At 41.9% G+C, this 14012-nt stretch overlaps 1 protein-coding gene across 5 annotated transcripts in view; it reads right to left on the reverse strand.

The window, feature by feature from the left end:
- The window catches only part of ATAD1 (ATPase family AAA domain containing 1), a 143438-nt gene that overhangs the window by 33901 nt on the left and 95525 nt on the right, over positions 1-14012 (reverse strand). For all 5 annotated transcript variants that reach the window (XM_029609808.1, XM_029609810.1, XM_029609811.1 and 2 more), the window contains exons 7-8: positions 5375-5464; positions 4481-4531 (exon numbers count right to left, since the gene is read on the reverse strand). In XM_029609808.1, coding sequence (XP_029465668.1) covers positions 4481-4531; positions 5375-5464 — 141 coding nt within the window. The remainder of the gene's footprint in view (positions 1-4480; positions 4532-5374; positions 5465-14012) is intronic.

Raw genomic sequence — 14012 nt, forward strand, 5'->3', positions numbered from 1 at the left:
ACATGTACCACGACAGCCGGCTCCTCCCCAGCACTGTCTAAAATCTAGTGTAATCGAACAAGCCTAAGTCATTTATTTTAGAAGTCAAGACCTCAGTGATGCAAAGACAGAAGATCTCTAAGGAAGAGTTGAGAATTATAAAGCTAAATTAATTGGGTGGATGGGCAGTCTAGATGGGCCAGTTGTTTTTCTACCAACATGTTTCTATGTTTCCATATTTTTTCATCCTTCTGATTTAGCTTTCTTGATTTGCTTTCTTGAATTCAGACATTTTTATCTCTACCACTTCCACTGGGAGGCTGTTCCATGTATCCACCACCCTCTCTGTAAAGAAATAAGATTACTCCTGAGTCTACCCATGACCCTTATTCTAGAGCCTCATTTCCATTGAAAAAGGCTCATCTTCTGTGCATGGAAACCTTTCAGATATTTTAATGTCTCTATCATAACTCCCATATATTGCCTTTCCTCTAGGGCAGAGCTTTCCAAACTTTTCATGTTGGTGACACACTTTTTAGACAAACATAATTTCGGGACACAGTAATTCAGTCTACTAGCAAACCAGAGGTTGTATGCAGTGTAACAAAGGAAAAAAGAAACATCACCCATCCTTATAAAACAAATCAAGAAATATAAAATCATCAGCAGTAAAACTGTACTAACAAAAAGAACATATTTTGAAACAGCTGATGAGTGGAATATCCAATAATTAAAAACTCATATAAAACATTTCCAGATACCAACAAAATATTTCAAAATAGCAGACACAAAGACCCAGTAATGAAAAATAATAAGGATACAAACATTTTTTTGCTCTGCATACCTGGGAACATTTGATATCCAGGTGTCCTGAGATTGTTCTGAATTAGCAGGAGGAGGGGTGGTTTGCTTGGAACTTTCTCCTCTCTCAGTCACATACCAGCGCTCTCTCTCACACTGGCTCTCAATGACACACCTATACACACATGCTCTCAGTACTCACATATACACATGTTTTTTCTCTCTCACTTATATAGGCTCTTAATTACACATTTACACACATGCTGTCTATCTTTTCACGCTTACACACACACAGGCTTTCAATCACACACATACATGCTGTCCTTTTCTCTCACACAGACTCTCATTCACATGCTTACAAACATGTCCTCTCTTTCTCTCATTTACACACAGGCTCTCAATCACATACTCACATGCTCCCTCACCTAAATCAGCTCTCAATCACACACAGACACACATGCTCTCTCTCTCTCATTTAAACACAGGCTCTCAATCACATACTCACCTGCTCCATCACCTAAACCAGCTCTCAATCACACACAGACACACATGGTCTCTCTCTCTCATTTAAACACAGGCTCTTAATCATACATACACATGATTTCTCTCACATACAAAGGATTTCAATCATACACACATACTCTTTCACACAAACAGGTTTTCAATCACAAACTTACACATACAGGTTCCCAATGGTAAACTTACATTCATGCTCTCTCTCTCTCACAGGCAGGCTCTCAATCACAGACATACTCTCTTTCACATGTACAGGCTCTCAATCATTCACATACATGCAATCTCTCACACTCACACACACACACACACACACGCCCCCCCCCCCCCCGCGGCCCGGAAGAGGAAGTGGAGAGTATCGGGTGAGTGAGCGGCAAGAAGAGGCCACGCTAGTGCGCTCGGCATCGGCCCGAAGAAAAGAAGACTGCAGCGCGGCTCGGAGGAAAATGAAGAGCTTCAACCGCGGCCGATGGGACTCCGCCTCCGCTGAAAATGAAGAGGTTAGCGTTGGGAGGAGGCTGCTGCTGCCGCGAGTTCCCGGGGTGGAGGTGGGGGGGAGAGAGAGTGAATGAGCGAGCCGCTCATTCACTCTCTCTCCCCTCCCCCCGGGGGGGGAGGACCGGGGAGCAGCTGGGTCAGCGGGAAAGTGTGGCGACACTTGTCTGCGAGCCAGATGCAGCCCTCAAAAGAGCCATATCTGGCTCGGAGCCATGGGTTCCCGGCCCCTGCACTTGCCGGTGTGTCACGTGCACCGGGCTTGCGCGACACACCGGCACACCTCAGGCGACACAGTAAAGTGTCGCGACACACACTTTGGAAAGCTCTGCTCTAGGGTATATATATGTTTAGATCTTTAAGTCTTATCGCCATATGTTTTAGAACAAAGACCTCAGACCAGTTTAGTAGCCACCCTCAGGACAAATTCCATCCACCTGTGAAGGTATGGTCTCCAGAACTGTATAAAGTATTCCAAGTGAGGTCTCACCAGGGACCTATACAGGGCAATATCACCTCCCTTTTTCTGCTGATCATTCCTCTCCCTATGCAGCCAAGCATCTTTTTGGCTTACCATCGCTTTATCCACCTATTTGACCTTGTTAAGATTATCAGATACAATCACCCCCAGATCCCACTCTTCCTTCATGCTTAAAAGAATTTCACCCCCAATCCTGTTCCTCTCCCTTGGGTTTTGCATCCTAAAAGCATTACTTTGTATTTTTTAGCATTAAATCTTAGCTTCCAGACCCTAGACCATTTCTCAAGCTTTGTTGGATCCCTCCTCCTGTTTGCCATACCTTCCTGGCTATTTACTCTGTTACAGATTTTGGTATCATTGATAAAATGACAAACCTTTCCCAACAATCCTCAAAACTGTTGAAAAGAACTGGTGCAAGTACTGATCCCTGAGGCACACTGCTAGTAACATCCCTGCCTCCTAGAGAAAACTATCTACCACTATGCTTTCTTGCCTTCCATTCTTTCAGTTTCTAACCTAGTCAGTCATTCTAGGTCCCATACCAGGGCATTCAATTTATTTATAAGTCTCCTATGCAGAACTGTGTCAAAATCTTACTGAAATCTAAGTACACTACATCTAGCACTCTCCCTTGATCCAACTCTCCTCGTCACCCCAATCAAAGAAATTGATCAGATTGGTCTGAGAAGATTTACCTCTGATAAAACTATGCTGCCTCAGATCTTGCAATCCACTGGATTTCAAAAACTTTACTATCCTCTGTTTTAGCAGCAATTCCATTAATTTGGTCATCACAGAGGTCATAATAACTGGTCTGTAGTTCCTAGTCTCCTTACTTCCAGTTTAATGAACAGGAACCATATCTGCCCGCCTCCAGAACTATTCCTGACTCTAAAGAAGCACTGAAAATGTCAGCCAGTACAACTACCTTTGTACCCTTGGATGTATCCATCCAGCCCCATTGCCTATCTACATTCAAGTTTAGTTAGCTCCTCACGAACACACTGTTCTGAAAACTGATTAAAGTTTATCTCACTTCCAAACTTATTTTTTGTTCATTTTATGTGGTCCTGCTTCAGGCCCTTGCACAGTGAACACAGAACAGAAACATTTCTTAAGCAATTTTGCTTTTCCCTTAGCCTTTACATATTACTCTCCTTCATCTGAATCTCACAATGCCACTTTTGCACTTTCTTCTATCACTAACATATCTTAAAAAAAAAAAAGTCGTCCTCCCATTTTACCATATTTGCTATTTTTTTCTCTTTTGAATTTTTGCATTCATGACTACTTTCCCAGCTTCTATTAATTTCACTGGGCAACAATGAAAGTGTTACTGACCTAAAAAGGTCCTACTCTGTAGTATCTTGATGTGCTGAACACGAACATGACCATGAAAAGTTTTTATTGGCTCTTGTTTTGAAGATATTTAATATAGTTCACGTTCTATGTTTAGTCATGTAAATTTATCCAGTAGGACTGTAAATAAGCCTAGAATGATGTAATATTACATCATACCATCATGCACACATCATTCAGAGTTTATTACATCATTTTCTGATGCAATGCAGTTCTACTGCCATGCTGCTGCTGAGTAAGCTGACATGAGCAGTGTACTATATGAAGCCCAGTCAGAAAGGGTGAGCATTTGAAATATTCATGCTGGCTGACTGCTGCTGGACACTCCACAGAGATGCTCCCGAACAGGTGTACAAGAGACAAGCAAAGAAATCTAAGATGTAGTCTATGACTTCATTTTTCAAACGGTATTAACCATAGGTCTCTTACTATTGGCATACAATTCAAGATGTAATTATATTATTGCATATTACAAAAAAACTAGAGCCAATTTTGCATTTTTCACAGTCCACATTCATGTTTAGCACATGGAAATGTATAAGAATTGACTAATTTCATTTCCGTAACATGACTTTTGTGAAAATTTGTTGCCCAGTGTTTTTGCAGATATTATCGCCTGTCTTCCTCTCTCTGTGATTTCTTGTAGTTTAAGAAGTCTAACCTTTTCTCCCTTACCTTTTCAGCTTCTTCTTTATAAAACTAGCATCCTCTCTTTCCTTTATTTACTTTCTAATAAAAAGATGATTTGCCTTTATGATATCTTTTTTATTTTTGTCCAGTGCTCTTCTACTTCCCCTAGATTTTACCATCTAGCTAATGGCTCCTAGAGGTCTTCCCCAATGTTTTACTTACATTTTCATTCTTCAAGATCAGTTTTAAAATTGCTTCTCTCTGCTTCAAAGCCTGTGAAGAAAGATATGTACAGTATCACAATGGAAAGAACTGGTCCAGTGCACATTATATTGTGCTGTCAGAATGGTTCATTGATAAGATTTTGTAGCTCAAAAGCTCTGGGCTGGGGAAACTTTTCATATCTGGATATCAATCACAATTTTGGGATATGTATAGTTATACAGGAATAAGCCTCCTCTCCGTTATCCTGCAACAAGATAAAATTGCTTTTTTGAAATTATCTCCATTCTTATGCTGCTGTGGGTGTTAACAGGACTGGTTCAGATCTCAAAATGAAGATGAAAAAGTGTTCCTACTTGAGAAAAAGTCACCATTTGATATGTGGGTGGGTGTATGTGTGTTGATTTTTGATAGCTTTCAGGCTATTAATTAACCTATTTTTATTTTCTGGTCATTAATGTCCGTTATGGCAGCCATTTAAAAGAATATTCTTATTCCAATGTTATAATTGCTGTTTCCAAAACAGCAGGCGCTAGCGTCATAAAACTGCCCATATCTATACAGTGTCCAGCAGCAGGAGTATGCATGCATTCTCTTGCAATATGGGGAAAGGACCCAAAAATAGGGATACGCAATTCAGTATGGTATTAATTCAGCCTGACCTATTATGAGACTTTATTTTACTCCCTATATCTCTCTCTCCCCCCCCCCCCCCCAATATCGACAACAGTCATGGAGTTTCTTTATGTCTCAGTTGCAAGGGAGAGTACGGCACTGGCACTGCTAATATGCTGATGTTACAGTGCAGGCAGAGTCCTTGCTGGGAGCCAGGGGGTTACAAGCTGGTAGAATAGGTCAAACTGCCTTGACAATGGAACCCGCATGCTTACTTACAGGCTGATTGATGTGGAAGCGGGTGGGCATTCTTCTCATTATGGCAGAGTCCAGGTCCTGAGGACGATTGGTAGCGCCCATGACAATCACCTACAGTAGAACATCAAATGAGAATCTTAGCATGGATTTCCTGCAAACATTATACTTCATTCAACTCATGTAGACCGAGGTCAGTGCTGGAAACAAGTTTAGATCCTCCCACATACAAATTTGTTTAAAATTATTTATGATTCTCACCATGAAGCTGCCATCCAAGTTAAATATGGGATGGCAGTAAATGACCAGGACTTCAGTGCTCTTGCTAGGTTTTATACACTGGAAAAGGAGGGAGAGATTTCAGATCCCGGGGGGAGAATACATCAATGGCAATGAGCTTCCTGTCATCAAAACTGCCTCACTGAGTTTTGGCAAGTGCCAGTTAAATGGGACTGAGAGGAAAACTGCTCACCTCATGTTAGCTTCAGGCTTTAGAAATACTGCTCACCTCATTCAAAAGTTTAATCTGCTGATGTCTGAAGCTTGACATGGGTTTCACGTGTCCTACACATTACATCTTTCTATGCATAATACAGGAGAAATGCTATCTAGCACATTATATAGTAACTTACGGGGTAATATTGAACAGTGCGAAGTTAGCTGGGTAAACTTACCTTGCTAACTTAAAGTCCTTCTGAATATGCCAAGTTATCAGTTAAGTTTCCCACTGAATTTCCCAGCCAAAGTTAGCAGGATTAGTCTACCCAGCTAACTTTAGACCTTCTTTTCCACCTCAATTATCTTTACCTAGCTACATTTAAAGCCCACCCCCAGAATGCCTCCACACAGCCTTTTCATTCGGGCAGGTTTTAGCCAGGACTTACTTGGCTAAAAATGTACCCATTCAGCGGGGCGTGAAATTAAAACTCAGGGTTTGTTTGGCTAAGCCCTGAATTTATTATCCTGACAAACCCTTTCATAATATATGACAGTACAGAAAGACTATTTGGCTCATTCAGTCTGCCCAGTTGTCCTCCTCATTAAACCATACTAAAAAACTGCTTTGAATTCAGCTTTGATATTGGCTGTAACCTGCGGAACAAAGTTAGCAGCACACAACAGATTTTTAATTCTACAATCCTCAATATATCCACAGAGAGAAAGGAAAAACAAATGGAAACTCAGATGATCAGAACAAATCAAAAGCTTGGGATTTGCTGCTGGGGCTTCCTCCCCAAGGTTCCACAACAATCACCTTGCTTCCTGGATGCACGAGGTAGAAGCCTCACTCCCTCTGTCGTCAGCCAGCTCGCTCGGTCTCTGGACTATCAGGGGCTTGGAGTTTGCTGCTGGGACATTGTCTCTTGCCCCAAGGCATCACATCTGATGCCATGCTCCCTGGACACAGGGGGCAGAAGCCCTGCTACCTCAGAGATCATTCCCAGGCTGGTACCTTCAAGAGCCAGTCTGCCTGGGGGTGGTGCATTCAAAAGGAGGAAAAGCCAAAGGAGGCTTTACTCTTTTTTGAAGGCCCAACAGGTTACTGCTGCATAAAATATCCAATAGAAACATGATGGCAGGGGGAAAAAAAAAAAAAAGACCACACAGTCCATCTTGTCTGACCATCCTCTATAATCCCTATTGCTCTCTCAGAGATCCCCTATGCTTGTCCCATGCTTTCTTGAATTCAGATACTGTCCTTGTCTCCACCACCTCCACTAGGACCAGTGGGATGTACAAAAGATACTCCCGAATGGGACGGGAGGCTGCCCATGGTCCAGTTAACACCGTCCTTGTAAAGGCTGCGTCCTCTCGAGCCTGGACGTCCAGGCGGTAGAACCTGGAGAAGGTGTGTAGGGAAGACCACATTGCTGCTCGACAGATGTCGGCGGGCGACAGTAGCTTAGCCTCCGTCCAAGATACTGCCTGCGCCCTAGTAGAATCAGCTTGACCTGAAGGGGTAAAGGCTTCCCTGCCTCTATGTAAGTTGCCTTGATTACTTCCTTGATCCAGCGAGCTATAGTGGCTCGCGAAGCTGCTTCGCCCTGTTTTTTCTTGCCATGAAGAATAAACCATCGATCTGTTTTGCAGACCGGTTCCGAGTGCTCCAGGTCCCGCACTAGGAGTCTGCCAAAGTTTAGATAGCAAAAAAGGCGGGAGTCTGTGTCCTTGTGTCCCTCCAGTGATGGTAAGGAGATGGACAGATTCAAGTGAAACTCCGAAATCACCTTTGGTATGGAGGGGACAGTGCGAAGCTGTACTGTTCCTGGAGTAAATCGAAGGAATGGTTCCTGACAGGATAGTGCCGAGATGCGACGGGCTGAGCATATTGCCACCAAGAATACCGTCTATAGTGTTAATAGACGTAGGGACAGACTGCGCAGGGGTCTGAAGGAAGGTCCTGCTAGGAAGTCCAATACTAGATTGAGGTTCCATAGGGGGACCGGCTACTTTAAGGGTGGTCGGAGTGGTTTAACCACTTTTAGGAAATGGGCCATGTCCGGATGTGCCGACAGACTGGTTCCGTTCACTTCGGCCCTGAGGGAATTGAGGGACAATCCTTTCTTCAGGTTGTCCTGTAAAAATTCCAGAATCATGGAGATCTTGGCCGAGTCCATTTGGCTACATGCTAGGAAATATATCTTTTTTGAGATGTGGCGACCAGAAATGCACACAGTATTCAAGATGTGGTCTAACCATGAAGCAATACAGAGGCATTATGATATCCTCCATTTTATTTGCCATTCCCTTCCTAATAGCACACGGAGCCAATGATTTCAATGTAATATCAACTATGATTCCCAGATCTTTTTCCTGAGTGGTAACTCCTAACATGGAACCTAACATCATGTAAATATAGCATAGGTTATTTTTCCTTTGCACTTATCCACATTATATTTTGTCTGCCATATGGTTTTATTTATTTATTTATATTCCGCTTTTTGCGCTTTTTTCAGCGCTTCAAAGTGCTAAATCTTCCAGTCTCGCAAAATCCTCCTGCAATTTATCACAATCTGCTTGAGATTTAACTAATGATTGTTTTGTTCTTAATTGCTTCAACTTGTTTTTTGTTCAAATACCTATATATTAACTCTTGTTAAATGTATAATGCTCCGGCGTAAGTTCTTGTTCACTGTACACCAACGTGATATCTCTGATGAGCGGCGGTATATAAAAAAACTATAAATAAATAAATAAAATAAATAATTTTGTCATCTACAAATTTGTTCACCTCATACATCGTACCCTTTCCAGATCCTTTATAAATATATTAAAAAGCACCGGTCAAAGTACAGATCTCTGAGGCACTCCACTGTTTATCTTTTTCCACTGTGAAAACAGACCTTTTAAACCTTCTCTCTGTTTCCTGTCATTTAATCAGTTTGCAATCCCCAAAAGGACATCTCCTCCTGTCCCATAAAGTTTTAGTTTTCTTAGACGCCTCTCATGAGAGGCTTTGTCAAATGCCTTCTGAAAACGCAAATACACCCCCCATCTATCGGTTCACCTTTATCCACAGGTTTATTCTCACCTTTAAAAAAAAAAAGTAGCAGATTTGTGAGGCAAGACTTCCCTTATATAAATACATGATGGCTATGTTCCATCAAATCATGTCTATCTATATGTTCTATGATTTTATTCTTTATAAAATAGTTCCCACGATTTTGCTCAGCACTGAAGTCAAGCTCATTGGTCTACAGTTTCACGGATCACTTCTAGAGCCCTTTTAATATATTGATGTTACATTGCATCTGAAGAATGGAAAGCGGCCAATGAATGATTTTAATGATAGGTTACAAGTTACTTTTAAAAGGTCTGAAATTTCATTTTTGAGTTCTTTCAGAACCCTAGGGTGTATACCATTCAGTCCAGGTGATTTTCTACTCTTCAGTTTGTCAATCTGGCCTACTACATCATCTTGCAGGTTCACTATGATTTCGGTCAGTTCATCTGAACTGTAATGCTTGAAAACTGTCCCCAGAACGGGTATCTCCCTAACATCCTCCTTGGTAAATAATGAAGCAAAGAATTAATTTAGTCATTCCACAGTGCCCTTTAACCCCTCGATTATCTAACAGTCCAACCAACTCCCTTGCAGGCTTCCTGCTTTGGATATATATATATATATATATATAATTTATTTTTTTTATTTTTTTTTAAGTTTTTGCCAGCTTTTTTTCAGATTTCCTTCTAGCCTGTCTTATCAATGTTTTATAATTAACTTAAGGTTTATTGATGTTTAAGGTTTATTGTCATTTATATACCATTGTCTCAGCGTAGCCTTCACAGCTTGCCAATGATTATACTTTTTCCTATTTTCTTTAGATGGGTCCTTCTTCCAATTTTGAAGGAAGATCTTTTAGCTAAAATAGCCTCTTTCACCTCACCTTTAAACCATGCTGGCAATTGTTTGGCTTTCCTTCTACCTTTCTTAATGCGTGGAATACATCTGGACTGCGCTTCTAAGATTTTTTTTTTTTAAACATCCACACCTGTTGTACATTCTTAACCTTTGTAGCTGCCCCTTTCAGTTTTTCTAATTTTATCAGTTTCCCTTTTGAAAGCTTAGAGCTGGAACCATAGATTTACTTATTGTCCCTCTTCCAGTCATTAATTCAAATTTGAACATGTTGTGATCACTATTGCCAAGCAGCCCCCAGCACCGTTACCTCTCTCGCCAAATCCTGCGCTCCACTAAAAATTAGATCTCTCGTCAGTTCCTGAACCAATTACTCCTTAAATCTATTATTTATTCCATTCAGGAACTTTCTCTCTCTAGCATGTCCTGATGTTACATTTACCCAGTAACTGCACTATCAATTTGGGTAGCTTCCCTAATTTCTCTTAGCATTTCATCATCTGTCTCATCATTTTGGCCAGGTGGATGATAGTATACTCCTATCACTATACTCTTCCCCAACATATATGGGATTTCTACTCAAAGATTTTATTGTGCATTTAGACTCTTTCAGGATCCTTATCCTGTTGGACTCTATGCCATCACAGACATAAAGCACCACCCCCCACCAAGCTGTTCCTTCCTATCATTGTGATATAATTTGTACCCTGATATGGCACTATCTTATTGGTTTTCAGCCTTCCACCATGTCTCTGCGATGCAAATTAAGTCTATTTCATCATTCATTGCTACACAGAGTCTAACTCTCCCATCTTACTTCTTAGACTTCTGGCATTGGCATACAGACATTTTAAAGTGTGTTTTTTATTTGTGTTAACAGCCCGTTTTTCAGCTGACAGGGATTATTTGGAATTTTGGTAGCTCAGGTGATTCTTTACTTACAGGCACATGGACTACTTTTTCTCCTGCTTCATTAGTATCCTTAGAAGATACCTCCCTCTGAACCATGTGCTGCTGAGCGACTGTTAGCTTTCTCTTTTGTTCTAGTTTAAAAGCTGCTCTATCTCCTTTTTAAAAGTTAGCGCCAGCAGCCTGGCTCCACCCTGGTTAAGGTGGAGCCCATCCCTTCGGAAAAGACTCTTCCTTCCCCAAAAGGTTCCCCAGTTCCTTATAAAACTGAATCCCTCTTCCTTGCATCATCATCTCATCCATGCATTGAGCTCTGCCTGCCTTTGGGGACTGCATGTAGAATGGGGAGCATTTCGGAGAATGCTACCCTGGAGGTTCTGGATTTCAGCTTTCTACCTAAGAGCCTAAATTTGGCTTCTAGAACCTCCCTCCCACATTTTCCTATGTCATTGGTGCCCACATGTACCACGGCAGCTGGCTCCATCCCATCACTGTCTAAAATCTTATCTAGGTGATGTGAGCGGTCCGCCACCTTTGCACCAGGCAGGCATGTTACCAACAGATCCTCACGTCAAAAGACACCCAGCTATCTACATTCCTAATAATCAAATCACCAACTATGATGGCCAATCTAACCCTTCCATCCTGGGCAGTAGCCCTGGGAAACACATCCTCAGTTTGAGATGACAATGCATCATCTGGAGAGCAGGTCTTTGCTACAGGATTACTTCCTGCAGCACCAAATTGATGTTCTCTGACCAGGAGATCTTCCTCCTCCAAGGTAACACCAGGGCTTCCAGACTGGAGTTGGGATTTGGCTGCTATCTTCCTGAAGGTTTCATCTACATACCTCTGTCTGACTCAGTTTCTCCAGGTCTGCCACTCTAGCTCTTCCCTGGCTGAGAGCACAACCAGCTATTTGGGAGGGGGGGGGGGGGGGGGGAAGGGCACAAGCTTTCACTGCCGAGCACAACCTCGTAATTCATAAGTCTATGCCTAGCCTGGCTTCAAGACTTAATCTACTCAACTGAGGAGGGATCAATCAGGGGTCACCTCAGGAGCTCAAGCACTGCATCTAATTCATCATCTTTTATCCTCTGATTTTTATTTTATATATTTTTTAACATGAGAAATCCACACATGGGAGAAGCATGACCACCATCTACTGAAGATTGAGAATATTGGCAGACTGATGTCGGGGCAGGGCTATATGTCAGTGACATCAGCAAGTTAGTTTTACTCAGTTTTCATCTCCTGGTAGGAGGGCATAACCCACCAGTATGGATTGGCCTGCCTAAGTACAGAGGAAGGGCTGTTAGAAATACCATTGGGATTGGTACAATAAGGAAACTGTTAAGGCAAAAAAAGATTACTCTACCCTTATCTCCAGCTCTTCCAAGCCCTTGAAACAGCCAACAACTTGCTGAAACATATTGTGGAAGACACATTTGGGTGTTCATTTATCTCTTGTGCAAGACCTGCATTATTCTTTTCAAAAGAGGTTACTAAGCTTCATGTGAAATTGATTTCAGAAGAACCACTAATGATACCTGCACTACTCTTAGCAAGCCCAATTGTTGTTCTTCCACCAAGACTCAACCAATGATTAGGGACCTTCATTTTGGGTTTTATTGCTCTTTATTTTTCCCAGAAATGTATTAGGGCTTATTATAAGAACAAAAACAGGAGAAAAGCATTTGAAAAAAAAATGACATTTTTCTTGGTAAATATGGAGTTTATTTTGGTGGAAAGAAGCCAGGATAATAAATGACCAGATTCTCCCACCCAGCCACTCAGCGGCATCTTCTCTACCCCATTCCCTGCCTAATATGCCCCTCTTTCTCTCTTCTCACCCACTGAGAATATCGCTCCCCCCTCACACACACTGCAACAGCATTCATCCTTACTAGTGGTGGCTCTAGGCTTCTTCTCTCGCCTTCAGCAGCATATTTACTGAGATGCCCTCGCTCTGCAACACTGCCCTTCTGCTTTTATGCAGGGCCAGGGAGCCTGCTGGTAAGTGCTTCTGGTGGACAGGGCTTGCTTAAAATGCATTCATGGCACCAGACAGCAGGTACTTTAGCTGCTTGGGGGGGGGGGGGGGGTGAGGAGGCAGAACTTGAAATATTTTGGCACTGGAGGGCAAGTGCTTTCACTGGAGGAGAGTGGGACTTGAAACGTAGCATGCACTTTGGCCAGTAATGGCTTCCAGCAGTGGCTGGAGGCATTGCAACACTGCATCTGCAGCTCTGGAGCAGCTTTTTAGTCAGCCTAAAATGAGGGTGAATATTGGTTTAAACTGAATGTCACCTTTGAAAAAATCCAGGAATTTATGGATGAAAATCAAAACCCACAAAGGGCCACGATTCCCTAGATTGTGCTGAGAATTCAGCCCAAGAATCACAATAGGAACAGACTCTTGAGTTCCTTTAATGATGCTCCAGGAAATAAGATCTTAAGCTAATCTTGGCAATAAAAGTCGTCTGCCCCCTTTTTAGATCCTTTACTTCAAGTCATACTGAAATTAATTAGGGGTGGGTTCATGAAATAGCTGGATCTGATCAATAACACCTCTATGTGGGAAGGTGTGATGCCTCAGTCTTAAGCAGGTTGTGGTCCATCCACTAAAAAAAAACCAAAACCCAAACCTTTCAATCTGTAGCTGCTGCTGGATTATTGTCCTGTTTCAGCCATTTTGTTCCAGTACCTTCATGATCAAAATATCCTTTTCCCGTCAGTCAGCAATTCGTGCAGGTCAGGGAACCAAGACAATGTGGTTGGCTAAATGGATAAGCTATTGTGAGCAGCAAATAAAGGGACATTTGTATTAGTGTTCTTCAATTTTTCAGTCACCTTTGACTTGATTGACAGTCAGTTGCTGTCAGCCAGGTTACTGTCCCTGGGTATTCAGGGCACTGTGCACAAGTGGAGTGCTTCATTCTTGGAGGGAAAGTCACAGGTGGTGATCATAAGCAAATTTTGCTCTTCACCTGTTTCTCTAGCCTGTGGGGTCTTGATTATTTCCTGTGTTTTTCATTCTTTTTTTTACAGCCATTAGGTAACTTAAAGGCTTATTTACTAAAGATTTTCTTCCGTTCTGTGTCTACGGGAAAAATGCTTACTAAATGACCACCTCAAATAGGAAGTTTGGAGTAGGAGCTCATTTTTATGCCAATGATATTCACCTATATGTGACATTGGAGACAGACGACAATAAGATCATGGGTAATCTAAATGTATGCCTCACAGCTGTGGGACTGAGCATGAACCAATAAATTAAAACTGAACCTAAATAAAATGGTGAGAAATCAAGCTCCCATTACTCTTTTGGTAAAAAACTGTTCTTAAATGGGGAGCACCTTCTGATTAGAAAGGATACCCGTAGTCTGGACA

The sequence above is a fragment of the Rhinatrema bivittatum genome, chromosome 7 (genome assembly GCF_901001135.1).
Source record: "Rhinatrema bivittatum chromosome 7, aRhiBiv1.1, whole genome shotgun sequence".
NCBI classification, from domain to species: Eukaryota; Metazoa; Chordata; class Amphibia; order Gymnophiona; family Rhinatrematidae; genus Rhinatrema; species Rhinatrema bivittatum.